This window comes from Chanodichthys erythropterus, chromosome 18, assembly GCF_024489055.1.
Source record: "Chanodichthys erythropterus isolate Z2021 chromosome 18, ASM2448905v1, whole genome shotgun sequence".
In the NCBI taxonomy this organism is placed as follows: Eukaryota; Metazoa; Chordata; class Actinopteri; order Cypriniformes; family Xenocyprididae; genus Chanodichthys; species Chanodichthys erythropterus.
The window spans coordinates 13396040-13414337 of NC_090238.1; the positions used below are offsets into that span (position 1 = coordinate 13396040).

At 43.7% G+C, this 18298-nt stretch overlaps 1 protein-coding gene across 12 annotated transcripts in view; it reads right to left on the minus strand.

Moving 5' to 3' along the window:
* foxn3 (forkhead box N3) overlaps positions 1–18298 on the minus strand; it is a 117652-nt gene that overhangs the window by 48319 nt on the left and 51035 nt on the right. For all 12 annotated transcript variants that reach the window (XM_067367471.1, XM_067367468.1, XM_067367473.1 and 9 more), the window contains one exon: positions 11326–11462. In XM_067367471.1, the coding sequence (XP_067223572.1) occupies positions 11326–11462 (137 nt within the window). The remainder of the gene's footprint in view (positions 1–11325; positions 11463–18298) is intronic.

Sequence of the window (18298 nt, forward strand, 5' to 3'; positions counted from 1 at the left end):
ACATTATATAATACACTATACACTATAATCACTTCCGGTAATGGAAGTACGCGAGTCTAGTTTCAGTGGAAGAGTGAGCTCTGACCTGACGTATGACGCACTAACGAACATGGAAACGCAGAGTATAGAGCAAAACAAAGCACAGATTTGTGCACGGCCAATACCGGAAGCCAGTCATTATAGTTTAGTAATGTAGTGAATATAGTTTAGTCATTTTTGGGTGAGTCTACTGTTTGTAAAAGTTTCTTACACCAAAAACACAGCCATTTTCCACCCTCTCTCTGACTTTTACATCACGTCCTAACCCAGCACAACACAACAACAACAAAAACATGGAATTTCTTGCAGTTTGCAGTTTCTATCCGAACCAACCATGACATACAAAATGTTTTTGCTACTGTATCTTTCAGACTTCTATGTTTTGCATTTATATTGATTCATTTGTTGTAACATGTTCTTTCATCCTCATCCACAAAAAGTTAATTTATTAAATATGATGAAATATATTTCCATATGTCCTATAAACCTTCAATATTTGAGGCTTTTTAAACTTTTTCACGATTTTACAGCCAGTTCCAGTTATTGTACACTCCTTTAGTTACTGTTCCTATGTCCAACAAGCCATGCTGCTCTCACGCCACACGTTCTCTCGGTGAAAAATACATTGCGGAGCAAAGAGGACACTGACAACGACAGACAAGACAGAGCAGGTTACTACTGATATGAAACGGTCTCAAATTTTGTAATTTTTAAAGAAATTTAAACAATAAATACTGTTTTGTGGCTCTTTAATGTGTCGTGACAGATCGCTGTAGCGCCTCATGAACCGATCATCTCTTCTTACTAGTTTAAGGGATACTCCACCGTTTTTTCATATTAAACTATGTTTATTCCCTTAACTAAGACAAGTTGATACATAACTCTCTCGTCTCAGTGCATGCACTAAATCCCTCTGTCTCGCGGCGAAACTTTGTTAGCACTTAGCTTAGCCCAGTTCATTCAATAGGGGCCAAGCAGAGAAGCTACCAAACACCTCCACGTTTTCCCTATTTAAATACAGTTACTCGAGTAGTGTAACTCGACCTAGGACGGTGACAAAACAAAACGTTGCGCTTTTCTAAGCGTGTAAAATGGATAACTATATTGTATGGCGGAATACCATAGCAAGTGCTCAGGAGCACTTTGACTTGGCGCAGTAATATCTTCACTCGTGAAAAGTCCTCTCACCGGCCCCCGCTCCCTCTCCTCCTCCCTCTCATTTCCGTCAATAGAACCAACGTGACTTTTACAGGAGAGGGAGCGGGGGCCGGTGAGAGGACTTTTCACGAGTGAAGATATTACTGCGCCAAGTTAAAGTGCTCCCGAGCACTTGCTATGGTATTCCGCCATACAATATATATGCATAGTTTAATATGCATATAATATTGTAATATTGGGAATAACATAGTTTAATATGCATATAATATTGTAATATTGGGAATAACATAGTTTAATATGAAAAAATGGTGGAGTATCCCTTTAATTTATTTCATCAAATAAACATGAATGAACCACATTTCAACCACAGAAAGATGTCAGTACACATCATTTTTCAAGTTCAAGTCCACCAATCTACCAACTCCCCTGACTGCTTTGTCAGACAAAATGGCATTCGGCGTTATGATTGGTTAGATCACCTGTCAGTCAAACTCCTGGCAAAGGGTCAATTGTGGTCGGTAAGATTTTTTGAAAAAAAGTTTCTTCTTTAGTAAACAGTAATGGTGTGAAATATTATTACAATTTAAAATAACTTTTTTTCCCCCATTTTATATTTCAAAATGTATTTTTATTGTAATATGCTGTTCCCTTTCGATACTTCACTCGTACTGCGTATGGGGAAAGGTCTCCCTTTTTCCCCGCTGCTGAAGCCTTTTTCAATAACGCAGTGTAACTGCACCGTCATTGGTTCACTCATAGACAAGTTGTTGAACCAATGGCGGCGCGGCATAGCTGCGCGGCCTATGGCGACAAAGCGCGCGAATATTCCCGCCGAAATGGGCGGGGTATAGGGCTATATAAGCAGGCGTTTCGCCATAGGATTTCAGTGTTTTCTCCTTCAGCGACGACATCTACTTCTCTTCGCTGATCTCCGCCTGAAGCCGAAGAAGCTCGCCGCCTTCTGCTCTCGCCGCCGTCTGAAGAGGCTCCCGCAGCGGACTCGCCTGGACTCGCCGGTGGAAGAAAGCGCCGGCCCTCGCGGACTGCAGCTTCTAGCGCCGTCGCCGAGCCGCCGCCTCCCGCTTCCCGCGTCCGGCCGCTTCCTGTGCGTCCCCTGCCGCCATCCGGCGCGCCGCCTGAGAGCTTCATCCGCGGCGTCATCGCCGCTCTAAAGAGCGATTTCCAGCGGTTTTCACCGCTTTAAGAGCTTCCGCGGCCCTCGCCGCTCTAAAAGAGCCACCCAATTGCCGTTTTCACGGCAGCGGCGTCTCACGATGCCCCGCCACTCATGTGGTACTTGCAGGGCCCCCCTGCACGACGACGATGGACACAGCGAGTGTGTCGCTTGCCTGGGCAAGCCCCACGCAGACGGCGCGCGCCGCTGGAGACTCATGCCCGCACTGCGAGTGTATGAGTCTCGCTTCCCTGCGCTCGCGGGTCGCCTTCTTCACTGAGGGCGATCTCGCCGCTCGCGCCCTCCCGTCTCCTTCCTCCCGCGGTCCGGCGAGGAAAAGACAGCGGGGTAGAGCGACTCAGCGCCAGGAGTTGAGCGAGCTCACGCCGGCCCAGCCCCCGCGTGCCTCGCCCTCTCCTCCCAGGGAACTCTCTCCAGTTCTGTTCTCTCGCCCTGAGCAGCGTCCCTCCGCAGAAGCGAGTGACCCTCGTCTCATTCGGGGGAACAGACGACGAACAAGACGACTCCATGTCTCTTGCGGCTTCCGAAGCGGAAGGATGGGCTGGCGAGCCGGAAGACCCCGCTCCACCGCCTCCCTTGGAACCCATCGAGCATGGCCAGGGCATGGATGCCGAGCTCTTCCGCATCCTGTCTAGAGCCGTTGAAGAGCTGGACCTCGAGTGGGCCCCTCCAGAGGAGCCGTCTCGCAGCCGCCTGGACGAATGGTTTCTGCCAGGCCGCCGCCAAGCACCTCGCCAGCGTTCAGCGCCCTTCTTTCCTGAGGTCCACGAAGAGCTGACGGGTCGTGGCGCGCTCCTTACTCTGCCCGCCTCCACACTACGCACCGCTCCGCCCTCACCGCCGCCGTCGACGGCGCCGAGGAGAAGGGATACGAGCGCTTGCCACCCCTAGATGAAGCGGTGGCTGCTCACCTCTGTCCTCCCGCGGCTGTGGGTTGGAAGACGAAGAGGGCCCTTCCTTCCAAGCCCTGTCGGACCACCTCTACTCTGGCTGGACGGGCTTACACCTCGGCGGGCCAAGCTGCCTCTGCGCTCCACACCATGGCCATATTTCAAGCATTCCAGGCCAAACTCCTCCGCTCTCTGGATGAGTCTGGAATCGACGCGCCAGCCTTCAAAGATCTCCGCAGCGCCACGGATCTTGCCCTGCGAGCTACGAAGGCTACGGCCCAGGCCATCGGTCGTTCCATGGCCAGCCTGGTCGTGTTGGAGCGCCACCTGTGGCTCAACCTAACGGAGATCAAAGACCTAGACAAGACGGCCTTCTTAGACGCCCCGGTCTCGCCTTCTGGTCTCTTCGGGCCTGCAGTGGATGGCTTCACTGAGCGCTTTACTGCCGCGCAGAAATCGTCTCAGGCTATGAGGCATTTCTTGCCTAAGCGCTCCAGCTCCGCTTCTGCGTCTAGCCGCCCCAGGACTGCGCCGGCTCAGCAGAACAAACCAGCCCCACCTGCAACACAGGCAGCGCCGCCCAGGAGCATCGCGCCAGCGCTCGCGCCCTGCGAAGCGCCCTCCCTTCCCGAGGCGCCAGGGACCCCGGCCCAGGATTGTGCTGGACCCGGTGCCTCCGAAGTCGTCCTGATTCGTCGGACAGGAAGAGGATGGGGGACCGTCCCGTTACGACCGGACCACCCCAAAAGCTCCCACGGGTAATTTCCCCTCCGCCTCGTTTATTTCCGGGCGTGGGAAACATACTCCAAGTGACAGCTGGGCCCACACCTGTTGCGCCCACTCCAAACGCCGTTTTCACGGCGGACAAATTTTTACCTCATCACAAAAAGAGCAAATTTCCTCTTCCACCCCTCGCGGTGTACGACCCTCTCAACGGCGGTCTGTCACCCAACATTATTCAACCCCTAGCCACTCGGGCCGAGGCCTGGCAGGCCATCCCCGATGTGTCAGAATGGGTCATGGGGATCGTAAACCAGGGCTACTCGCTCCAGTTTGCACGACGGCCCCCCGCTTCGCCGGGGTGCTTCAAACATCGGTCAATCCGGACGACGCCTGTCCTCCGGGCCGAAGTCATGTCGTTGCTGGAAAAAGGAGCTGTGGAAATGGTTCCTCCGTCAGAGAGCGAGACAGGCTTTTACAGCCGCTACTTTCTGGTCCCCAAAAAGGATGGCGGTCTCAGACCCATCCTAGACCTCAGGCTTTTGAATCACTCCCTCATGAGACGGAAGTTCAAAATGCTGACGCTGAAGCAGATCCTCGCGCACATTTGCCCCGAGGACTGGTTCTGCTCGCTGGACCTGAAGGATGCGTATTTTCACATCCAGATAGCCCCCGTCACAGACGATTCTTGAGATTCGCATACGAAGGGGTGGCATACCAATATACGGTCCTGCCCTTCGGGCTGTCTCTGGCTCCCCGCACTTTCACCAAGTGCATGGACGCGGCGCTTTCCCCTCTGAGACAGATGGGAATCCGGGTTCTGAATTACCTCGACGACTGGCTCATCTTAGCCCGTTCGCGAGACGAGCTGGAACGCCACAGATCCGTGCTCCTCAGCCATCTACAATGCCTGGGTCTCAGGGTCAACTTAGCCAAGAGCTCGCTATGCCCCACTCAACGAATTTCGTTTCTGGGAGCAGTTTTCGACTCGGTCCGTATGACGGCAGTAGTCTCGCCAGAGCGCGCCCTGGCAATTCAGCAGCTCACGGCATCTGTCACGAACAAAGCCTATCTCCCTCTGAAGTTTTTCCAGAGGCTGCTAGGGCTGATGGCTTCCGCCTCCCCGGTGCTGCAGCTAGGCCTTCTTCGGATGCGGCCTCTTCAGTACTGGTTGAAGTTCCGGGTTCCTCCCAGCGCATGGCGGCACGGCCGCCTATGTCTCAAGGTCAATCGGGCCTGTCTTCTAGCCCTGAAACCTTGGATGGATCCAGTATGGTTCCAACGCGGAGTCCCCTTACAGGCGGTCTCACGGAGGACGGTGCTCTCAACAGACGCCTCCAACTTGGGCTGGGGCGCTGTGTGCGAGGGCAGACCGGCCTTCGGCTCGTGGAGCCACGAGGAAAGCCATCTACACATCAACTGTCTAGAGATGCTAGCAGTGATGAAAGCCCTTCAGTTCTTTCAGGCTTACTTGACGGGACGTCATGTTCTAGTTCGGTCAGACAGTATGACGGTGGTGTCATACCTGAACCACCAAGGCGGTCTTTCGTCCAGCCGCTTATGCGCTCTGGCGAAACGACTGCTGGAATGGGCTCTTCCGAGGCTTCAGTCGCTTAGAGCGACTCATGTTCCTGGCAGGAACAATCTGGGTGCGGACATGTTGTCACGGAGCAACATCCCCTCCGACGAGTGGATGCTCCACCCCCAAGTGGTCCTCACGATCTGGGAGTTCTTCGGGAAGGCAGAGGTAGACCTCTTTCGCCTCAGAAGACAACTCTCATTGCCCAACATTTTTCTCGAAGGAAGTAGATGCTCTGGCCCACACATGGCCCAGCACGCTCCTTTATGCTTTCCCTCCGATCGCACTGATCCCCCAGGTCATCAGGCGTATCAGAGAAGACCAGCACAGAGTCCTTCTGGTGGCCCCGCTCTGGAGGAACCAGGTTTGGTCCTCAGAGCTATTCAGGCTCTCTCTAAGAGCCCCGTGGCCGATTCCCCTGAGACGGGACCTCCTCTCTCAGGCAAACAGAACAATCTGGCACCCACAGCCGCAGCTCTGGGCTCTGCACCTCTGGTCCCTCGATGGGAGCCGACTAGCCTCCCCGAGGACGTCCTAAATACCATTTCTCAGGCTAGAGCCCCATCTACGAGGCGCCTCTACGACCAGAAGTGGTCAGTCTTTGCTGATTGGTGTTCAACACGCAACATAGACCCTGTGGAGAGTGACGTATCTTCCATACTGTCTTTCCTCCAAGAACGCTTGGAAATGGGGCGCGCCCCTTCCACGCGCTTAAGGTTTACGTCGCAGCCATTGCAGCGTTCCACGCTCCTATTGCTGGCCAATCGGTGGGACGAAACGGGCTCGTGATCCGTTTTTTGAGAGGTGCTAGGCGTTTGAATCCTCCTCGCCCTCTCACTATTCCCTCCTGGGACCTCTCGTTGGTCCTCAGGGCCTTGAAAGGAGCCCCATTTGAACCAATGGGTTCAGCCGACCTCAGGCCCCTAACACTAAAAACCGCTCTGCTACTAGCACTAGCATCGGTAAAGCGTGTTGGCGATTTGCAGGCCCTCTCTGTGAACCCTGCATGCCTCGAATTCGGGCCTGGTGACTCTAAGGTCGTTCTGAAACCTAGGCATGGCTACGTCCCTAAAGTGCTCTCAACTCCGTTTAGAGCTCAGGTCATCTCGCTCTCTGCTCTTCCTCCCTCGGCGGACGAACCAGAGCTGCAGCTACTCTGCCCAGTCAGGGCATTGAGGACCTACATAGACCGATCACAGTCTTTCAGACTGTCGGATCAGCTCTTTGTTTGTTTTGGCGGCCGCACCAAAGGGTCTCCGGTCTCGAAACAACGCATTTCCCGTTGGATAGTGGATGCTATTAACCTGTGCTACTCCTCACTGGGCACTAATTGCCCCATAGGAGTCAGGGCCCACTCCACTAGAGGAATGGCTTCCTCGTGGGCTTGGTCCAACGGAGTTTCCATCCAAGACATCTGTGAGGCGGCCGGCTGGTCTTCGCCGTCCACCTTTGTCAGGTTCTATCACCTCGATGTCCCGACCTTACAAGCTCGGGTCCTGTCGGTGTGATTAGCGGCTTCCAACAGGTCCCGCTTCACGCCACCATAGGAAGTATCTTCCTTCAGTGTAACCATGGGTTCGGTTAGGCTTTGCCTCCGCTTGTCCTTTTTGCCCCCTCTGGGTGGCCAAATGCAAGCTATATCGTTCCCAGCCGTGGCACGGCGTGGTTGAATTCGTTCCCCATACGCAGTACGAGTGAAGTATCGAAAGGGGAACGTACTCGGTTACTAACGTAACCTCGGTTCCCTGAGATACGGAACGAGTACTGCGTCACTTGCCGTGCCACGAGGCTGCGGCTCAGGGTCGTCGCTTCAGTCGATTGACACTGAAATCCTATGGCGAAACGCCTGCTTATATAGCCCTATACCCCGCCCATTTCGGCGGGAATATTCGCGCGCTTTGTCGCCATAGGCCGCGCAGCTATGCCGCGCCGCCATTGGTTCAACAACTTGTCTATGAGTGAACCAATGACGGTGCAGTTACACTGCGTTATTGAAAAAGGCTTCAGCAGCGGGGAAAAAGGGAGACCTTTCCCCATACGCAGTACTCGTTCCGTATCTCAGGGAACCGAGGTTACGTTAGTAACCGAGTACGATTTGGTGCTCAAGAAACATTTCTATTGCAATTCTGCATCCTGTTTGCTACTTGAATAAATTCTAATTCAATTAAAACTGAACAGAAGCTTTGGGTTGTGAACTTTAGAGAATTTAAACCATAGTAAACCAAACTATTCTATTTCTAAAATGATGTCCAAAAATTCATGTTTTCTATGATCTCCTGAACCCCTTTTCAAGGGTCATACCTGGGGTATCCAGGTTGTTGCTGTGGGCCCCATTGAATTTATTTTTTATTTTTTTTGGGCAGGGTGTCTGCCTCAGTCCCACCCCACACACATACCCATCTACAGGTACTGGTGACATCACCAGAATAGACCATGCATTCATCCCATCTGTCTACCTCACCAACATGCGGATAAAAAAAGAGCTGAAGCTCCCAGCTTACTCGTGTGATCTAATAATCTCTACAGTATTGATGTGATTACAAAAAAAGCAAAGATGAAAGAGTGGTGCATTAACAAAAATTAGCAGAAAAGAGGAGTGTGTCAGTCTATGACTCAGCTGATTCGTGTGAACCTTAGGAATGCTATAAAAAGCTTCATTCGGCTTCCTGGGAGCCGCAGTGGCCAGATAAACACTTTATTACACACTGCTACACGCAGATCCACCATCTGGCCTGAAAGAGAGAGGAAGCCAAGCCTGTGTGTGCCTAACACTACAGTGCTATCTCTGCTACCTTACACGCACACACACCAGGGCCGTTCAGAACAATTTGAAATGAGAGGGCGGCACATATTATAAACCTCAGCAACTTATGAATATTAATTCGATAAGGTAAAGTTCGGTCAATAAGAGTAAGTGATTTGCTAAAAAGGCATACGCTAAAAAAGGCTTGCCTCTTCCATTCGTTTTTACAGACCCAGTTTATACTGCAAGTAAACATTGCATCAGATTCATCAGATTCTTGAGTTGGCCGCATGGCTCTTTGGATTAAAAAAGTTCCTAATGTTACATTATGAAGTTCAGATCTGTATATCAGTATCATCTGATAAAACAGAAAAAGAAAAACTCTCCTGGGATTTTTAAAGCAGCACTTATCAAAATCTAGAACTATTTAAAACTTTATTTTTTTTATTTTCTGGACCTTAAAAAAGTTTTCCTATGGCATTAGGCTGTAAAACCTTTTCTGTCTCTAATTGGAAAGTTTATTTTTAAGACTGCATCTTTGAAAATAGCATTTAGAGGTTGTTATAGGCTGTTGTTTTGAAGAGGCGTAGGCTAGAGGGACTGTCCTCTGTGATCTCCTCTTCCCACAGGGCCTCGAGTCTTGAACACCTGGTAGTAATAACCATCCTAGTGCTGTTCCCACACAACATTATCAGTGAAACACTCAATAAGAATGGGAATTCACTGAGAATGAACTGCGCCTGTCTGCGCTGTTTTAGCACCTGATTCACTAAAGAAATTATGCAAATTAGGTAACAGCACAAACACAGCAAAGAAATTCTAGCGAAACACATTTTGCACAACAGAATTACATTTCTTTTAGGCTGGTTCTAAGCACTGAAATGCTGAAAATGTCTTTATACACCCATATGGCAAAAAAAAATTTCTGGCCAAAATTTATTTAAAATATTTATGCATGTATGTCAGTAAACAGTCCGGCTAGATCAAAAAAAAAAAAAAAAAAAAAAAAAAAAAATATATATATATATATATATATATATTTTGTTTAAACTTTCCAATGCCAAAATATATTACAGAACTGATATTGGAATTAAACTTGTACTTAAAAGAGCAAAAAAATACATTTTCAATCTTAAAATATGTTTTTTTTTTTTTTTTTTTTTTTTTTTTATATACACAACAGTTCTTTCTGGTTCCCGAATCTGAGTGGCTGAGAGCGGTGCGATAATATAGTGATAACAGCACTCCTACCTTTTCACTGTTGCTTGAAACAACTGTCATGGCGGCCGAGCAAATCCACCATATTTTGTACAAATACTTCACTTGTACCACGAATTGTAGTTTCTTTAGTTTTTTAGGTGAGAATGTATTCATTTAGACCTGAAATATATGACTTATATTTAATCATAGAGCCTATTTTACTGTTTGTTTTGATGCTTTTGCAGATGCGAGCTCCAGCCCGTCAGCGGCCATTCAGTGCTCGTGTACCCGCAGAGAACAGCTTCATCTCGGCCAGTGCTCAGGGGATTTGCTGCTGGCTATTATGTAGATAGTGGTTAAAAATATAATTAATTTGGGGTATATCAACGGGATATCTTTGGTCTTATTATTCTGTTACTTGTTCCAAAACAAAACAATTTGGTTTAAGGGGGAAAATAAATTTCATAACTTTATATTTAGGCTACATTTTACCTTAAATCCTGTACTAGAGCACTACTTTTGTACGTTTGACTAAATTATTTGCTTGTGTTTTTTTTTTTGTTTTTTTTGTGGATTGTTTGCTTGTGTTTATGTCTTTTATAATGGCTATTGTTAATTTAAATATTGTTGCTCAATAAATATTATTTTATATAAATAATATGGACTATCTGTTATTGAGAAAGGCTCCGTCAATAGTATCAGTGAAAGTTACATTATTACAACATTAGATGGCGGCAAAGACTCTCATTATGAGTGAGTCAGAACAAGAAACATGTTTTAGCGCTGTGGGAAATCCCTTCAACGTTTAAAAGGACAAAGACGCTTTCCTCAGTGGACATTCAAACTGATGTTTTATAATGGATATAATTATTATAGACATCAACCTGAAAAATGAATGCTGTATCAGATGCAGGTAATACACTTGTTTAGTCGATTTCTCTCTCATAATAAATGATATATATTCTTATTTAAAAAGACTTATTTACCATGTGCAAAAGCTTTCAAAACCAGTTGACATTCCTCTCAAAAAGGTTCTCATCAGGTATGTGAAGATTTTTACTCAGTGTTCTGTGTCACAGTTTGGCAAACAGTGCAATTTCACCTCCTGCACACATGCGTTTTGGGCGGGAAAGTCTTAAAAAAGAAAAAAGAAATGACCTTATTCAGCATTTGTTTGTCGAGCTGTGAGATTTCTGCCTTGATGAGGCAGCAATGTGCTTGTAGCATGCACTTACTGCTGAACGGAGAAATGCAGGCCGTCGTGACAAACCCTATCCAAAAACATCTGAGCACGGCTCTCTTCACTGCCTCATTCCTTAATCATCTCGCCATGCTTGAGCAACACCTGAAACCCACCCCCAGCCGATCTCTCTTACTAGAGCTGTCCGGTTTAATTCAATCTCTTTAAAAACATCCATCTCCATTTTCTCTTTCTAGCCACTGAGCTTGCGCTATCAACCTTAACAAAGGATATGGAACAAATGGGTGGCCATTTGTTCCATATCCTTTGTTAAGGATGATATGCCAGTTCGAGTTTTACAGTAAAGCAATTATTTTGTCTTGTACAGACGAGTGGCTGGGAGCACGCAGACCTGTTAGCTAGATCAAAATGAAATGGAGCGGTGAGGGAGCCTCTCGGAACCCAACGCCGGGTCTCGATCTGACAGCTCCGCTCAGCTCGCAGCCGCCCGTGGGTTCAGCTGCGAACCGATACCAACAGGGACAAGCGTGCAACACAGAGATGGAGAGAGATATTTGGTGAGGTTTAAAGATCGATGTGCCTAGTGGGCCGGTTGCCTACCTTTGATATGCCTGAGGAGAGGTGGGAGGCGTGGTGAACACCTGGGAATAAGGATGATAAGGTGTCTTCTTCAGCGCCTGGATGAGATTCTGTCTGTATTCTGGGTCTATGCACCACAGGGAGCCCTTCCCGATACTCTGTGGAGGAGGAAGAGAAATACAGACAGACATATTTAGTCAGGACAAAAAAAAAAAGAAAAAGCAACTAAACGTGTACAAAAAAAGACTAGAGCAGCTGCCAGAACTGGTCAAAGATTTCAGCTGTCACCGTCTTGTAGTAAAAATTAGTGTTTGAGTTCATCTACATTCACCTTTTTGTTCAGTTCACTTATGGTGTGTGAATTTCAATGTAGGAAACTTATTTATGGACATCAGTTACTGTCTAGTACATCCATTTGTAATGTTAATTTATTTCACATCTGAAACATCAGATCATCAGGTAAAGAAAGAAATCATGACTATTCAATGATGGACAGAGGAATATACAAATACAGCATTTTTTAATTTTTCTTTCTCTTGAAAAAGGGTCTGTCTAAAGTATTCAAATCCCAGCAGCATTTTAGGCATCAAGCATGTGCTATGGTCAAATTCTAAAGCAGCATCATGATGCATCCTTTACGGATTATGGAATCCCAGAATGCATTGTGGTGAGACTGGAAAAAAAAAATCCAAAATGATGGATTGAAATATCAATACTGTAATACTGACATATAAAATATAATATTAATATAGAATATTTAGTAAACATTAGATCATATATATGTATTAAACTATCTATATTTATTAAATATTCTTAATATTTTAATACATTTAAGATATATTAAATAAATATGTAAAAATAATTATGTACTAAATGTTAACATTAAATATGAAAGATATTTAATAATTAACATTAATTTTATAATATTTTATGTCAGTATTGCTTACACCAAATTTTGCTCACACCAAATTTTATTGGAATCAACTGTACGAGTATTATTTGTGTGATGCAAAGAGAGAAATATGAAGAAATATGAAGGTGCATTCAACACTTCAATACTTAAATACAAATTCACATCTTACATGGTAAAGGCTGCAAGAGTTTGTTTGGTCCAGTACAGTAAGGGAAGAAATGAGAACCTGACCACCTGCATTACCTTGACCTTCACATTCTCCAGTTCATTAGTGAAATTATGCATCATGAAACCAAAAAGTGCACACTACAGCTAGCACAGATGCTACAGACCACTTGGACAAACTCAGCATTAAAAAAAACACAGCACAGTGAGAGAACGCTCCCAGTATATAAATTAGCTCTCCTGACAGATCCTGCTGAAAACGAGGAACCAGCAAAATGTCACTTTGAAAGTGATATCAGGGGAAAATTACTTGAGCTCATTAGTACGGACTACAATCAGTGTCATGTTACTAAGCCCTATATTTCAGTTAAAGTTATCCTCATACTGTCAGAGATTTACACAATCAGCAAACCACGGCGACAGAACAAAGTGTAGACTATCAGAGAGCTTTTGTAAAGTAAAAGCCATTTCCTTTCGCTCAGGCACTTCAAAGCGATGGACAGCGTGTGCTGTTTTGTTAGACAGACTGTGTGTTCTCAATGAATCAATAGTAATGACCTTCAGATAACTGACAGAGAGTCATACTGTGTGCCCTGGGGTAAAACACACACACTGGCCTCGACTGTGTTGTCACATATTCAAACTTTGCGTAACAAAATAACTGGACGTTGCTTTTACAGGAGGTTTCGTTTTCGTTAACTAAAAGCACTGCAATCGGGCGTCCCTACTGACCGCTGTTTATCTCTTTGAGTTAATTGAGTGTTTTTTGAAGGTGCCAAAATATCTTTAACAAAAAGCTGCAATGAGATTTTTTTTCAGCGTGAATACTACATTCCCCCGACAAGGGCTAAGAAACGATAACACACTCTATTGATTGCAGCAAACCCCAGAGCGAGTGCTCGACTCTTTACCCACAGTATTTGGCTTCAGTGGAAAGATTTGTACCAGCACAAGTCAAACAATACAAACCCTTGGAGTGTTTTAGCAAACAAAATAAACAGCACATTTATTGGACTCACAATTCATTTACACTCATGTCTCAATGTTTAAAAGCTTGACCAGTAAAACCTAAAATACACAAGCCAAAATAAAATATGAATTAAATATAGATAAATTGCTATAATATAGTGTTTAATAGCATGGAATTAACAAAAAACTACTACAAATATTACAAATACTTACAAATATTACAAAACATTTTACAATAAGGTTCCATTAGTTAAGTTAGTTAATGCATTAACTAATATTAACTAACAATGAGCAATACATTCGTTACAGTATTTATTCATCTTTGTTACCATCAATTAATATAAATACAACTGTTCATTGTTCATGTTAGTTCAGGTTCATTAAATATATAGTTCTGTCATGAAAGTCTAGATTGCGCATGCTGATGGGTCTTAAGCCGGGGACACACTTAACGATTGTAAGGCCGATTATGAATGTAATTTGATACTTACATGCCCAAACGCACCAGGTCAGAGCCGGTTGCGTTCAGTTGGTATTTACAGTCAGTGTTTAAATGCCTTGTCTAAGTATATAAATCTGCTTCAGTCGAAGGAAACAGTCTTTGTGTGTTGAGCTCAGTCTTAGAATGTTTTAGCTAGTCGTTAAATGTGTCCCAAGCTTTAACGCAAGCTGATGATGATTACAGCGTCAAATGCTGGCAAAACCTGATTGGTCCATGTGACATCTGCAGTCAGTGAGCTTGTTGCTCATACTTTTAAATGGCTGGTTACATTCACTATAGGGGCTTTCGCACCGGAGGAACCTTTTCATAGTTCCTAGAACTATTGGGTGAAATACACGGATTTTTCCGTCTTCGCACCGCAGGAACTAGGAACAATTTTAGTTCTAGGAACACCTTTTGGGGGAACTAAATGAGCTCTTTCTTCAGAGTAGGGTTTAAACCAGCACTATAGGAACTATTAGTGACGTGAGTGTACATTGATTGGTTAAAAGCCGTGTGAACATATTTACTTCATGAACATTGGAAACAGCGTTAACAGCATTTACCTGTCTGCAGGGTTGTGTTCTTTTCTCCACCCGATGATATGTAATACTGAAAGTTGTCATAGGAGATTTCATCTCTTATTCGCCTCAAATTACACGTTTACATTCCATCTCCGTTATCACGAAACCCACGACACATAACAAACACAGCTCTGATCACGGCATCTTCCATCCACCAGTTTTTAGCATTTGTAAATGCTGCGCTTAAAGACGCCTCTGTCGGCCGCTTCACAGTTCCTATTCCCGGTGCGAATGCAACCAGGAACATGGCCCGGGGGAGAAATTAGTTCTCAGGGAACTATCCCAATAGCTAGAACTAAGTTCACAGAGCTATTCAGTGCGAAAGCCCCTTATAGCATTTTGCAGCGTGCTTCAGAGTTCCTCTAAAACCCTCCACCTTCCCCAGCTCCACCTGTATGGATCTGTTATGGGTTATTGATAAATGCTATTTGTGCAACAGCACTATGTCTTAGGCCCCGTCCACACGGAGACGCGTTTGCCCATTTTTTTTATCGGATAGGCGTTTCGTCCACACAGATCCGGCGTTTTCGAAAGGTGAAACCGCTATTTTTTTTTAAACCGGGTCCCAGAGTGGATAAATCTCAAAATGCCGTCTTTGCGTTTTCGTGTGGATGGGGCAATCCGTATATTTCCTGAAATGATGCTGTCATCACCCCACGTGTCGACCCTAGTCAGACGCGCTAACAGCACGAAACAGCACCAACAACAGCAATAGCAGACTCTACATGCTTGCGTTCGTGCTGCAGAAGCTACTGAGCCAAAATAAAGTGTTATTTCTAAGCTTTGCTAAAGTTTGTAAGGTTTATGCGCATGCTCCAAGTCTTCTTCGCTGCTTTAAGTGCATTTCTGCGGCAGAATTACAGCATCACATAATGGTCTGACATGTATACTACATAATTTTGAGTCGTTTCAGTGGTTTTGTGTGGACACATATTTTTTGAGACAAGGAAAAAAAAAAGATCGGTTTAGGGTAAGCTCCGGCTTCATGTGGATGTAGCCTTACTTGCAGAAGAGTATCGGCGCATGTATTGGCAGGAGCAAGTTCCTGTAATTGCTCTGCAGCAGCAGCAATAATCTACAGCAGTAGCAATAATCTATAGGCGCAGCAGCATAGCAGGTATATTCTGCCAAGACCAAATACATTAACATTGTCATATCCATTACCATGCTAACAATCTTCCGAGAGTTGTCATGATAGAACTAATGTTAACAGATACAATTTTTGATTTTAATCGGGTATTAGTAAATGATGAAATTAACATTAACTGAGATTAATAAATGCTTTAGAAATATTTTTTATTGTTAGTTCATTTTACATGATGTAGTTAGCTAATGTTGTTAACCTTATTATTATGTGTTACCATTATAATAATTATTGATAACTAATTGAATAGTAGGCCTATGGAGAATTGTATTGTGTCGTGTAATATTTTCCAGAGGGAAAGGTCTTTTTTTCCTGGCAAAAAATTCAATTTTCTTCTGAAAGCAGTGAATGCATTTATTCTTAGCACAAACTGACATTCTCCACCTAATTAAGCTGTCAACTTTCCATCAGCGTGTTTTAAACCATACCTGGACCAACCACAAAGATAAATTGCACCATGAAATTCAATACTTAAATGGTCTGTCCAGTAGATGCTCTGATGGAAATGAAAAATAGGGGAGTTAAAAGAAATGAACAGGATGAAGGAAATGAAAAGGATGAAGGAAGGGAAAATATAGCAACTAAAGAAAGAATATAATAATATTAATAATAATTATTATTATTGCTAAAAATAATACAAATTAAAACAATAAAAATAATTGTGTGCTAATGTTTTTTTACCTTACCAAACATTACAAAGATGCTAAAATAACTAAAAAAGCTGAGTGTATTGGCATCTTTGTCTCTCGGGAACAGGCAAAAGTGTGAGATTAAACAAAGACAATCAATTCTAATTACCATAGCATCATAAATCGTAGGACACAAGCCCTGCAGGAAAATCTACGATTGTTGAACTTACTAAAGTCAGTTTTTCACGTGAAAATGACATTGACACGTGAAAATCTATTGATGAGTTAAACTCGCACCCCTGAAATATTGGTTATATGCCTAAATGTGCAGAGATTATGATCTCAACTGATGTATTTGAGTACTATGTGTACGTGTAGTCACAATAAAGCTTCCAACAGGGACACATCCAACTTTAAAGGGTGTGATATGTGATCCTCCGAGCATCAGATTATTCATATACGTGGAGAAGAGCCTGCACTGGTCTATCTTTCCAAATGTTCTGTAATCAGGAGAAATCAATAGGTTTCAGAGCACTTTGCCTCAGATTTATCTCCATCTCTTGACAGCTGCTGTGTCCGTCTGAAGGCCAGCTCAATGGCACCAGCTAGTAGAGTCTCCAATCAGAGAGAGAGGGGGTGAAAAAGGGAAAGGAGAGCCAAGGAAAAGGGGGGAAAGCACTTGGATTACACTGGTCTCCTAGGCAACAGGCAATGGTGGAGTATATAAAGACTGTTTGATAGTCTTGGCAGAGAGATCTTTCATTCTTCCTAAGAAGCACAGGCCTCTGAAGATGCTATATTCCATTATAAGAAGTAAAGTTAATCCTATCAGTTCCCGAGCAAGACGAAAGACCTGCCATTATGAAGCACCCCCCTCCCCTCGCCCCGACTGTCCAGAGTCCCCCTTTTCATGCTCATGACTTTAAATATGTGAAAAGGGAATTGTGAGGAAATATCCAACCCAAAGACAAGTTTTGGAACCATCGTTATGAAACAGTCAACTATTTTATGTTATGCAAAACTTAATTTTATAAAAAAAATCCTGTTTCTTCTTTATTACAACTGCTCAGATTTAAACAAATACCTAATTCCAGTGCATAACTGAAAGATATATTTGTGCTACAGACGTGTAATAACTCAAATCATATTGCTTGATAAGGAGAGGAAAGTGTGCTATTACTTTTTAAGCTATAACTTAGGAAGTTTATGCGTTATTTTCTGTAAACTAAAAAATAAACCAACATTTTTTTTATTGAAATAAAGCTAAAATAAAATAGAAATATTAGATGAACAACTTAAACTGAACAAAAAATTTGAACCCTAGGGTTATTTCTTTTAATTTCAGTTTTAGTTAGATTGTATTTATTTACAATTAGTCATTTTACTGCTTCAGTGTAAACATACATATACATATATATGTGCACTAATGCTCTCTTGGTAAGGTGATCTATATAAATGTAGACATCGACCGTGCTGAAACATGGATAAATCAAGGTGTCATATATATATATATATATATTTATATATATTTTTTTATTATTATTATTATTATTATTATTATTAGTTATTCATCTAATATTTCTATTTTATTTTAGTTTAATTTCAATAAAAAAAAAAATCTGGTTTGTTTTTAGATAATTAACCTGTTTCAAACTGATGCATGATATAACAGTATCATATCAGTTATTGGCGAAGATTTTTTTTTTATTTATTGGTCGATATTGGATGTATATCTTTGCCGTCATCTAACGTTCACTTAAAGTTAATCTTAAAAAAAGTAACATCTGAATATAATATAATCTGACATCTGAAATAGATATTAATTTTCATACTGTACATTATAATTTTTTGATGCCTAAATTCACTTATAGCTTATTCCTTTTAGTGTTTTATTTTTCCTTTATTTACACAAAACTGTAGAATTTAATATTGACCATTTATCAGTCACTAGTGAAACCATGAAAAGTTTTTTGTCTGATCGACTATACAGCACACAAAAATATATGAATGAGGGACCCAAGCCATTTTTGGGGACGATTTTAGCATAGGCTCTTTTAAATTGGACAAGTAATTAATTTCCTATCAACCACATTGCAGCATGCTAACAAC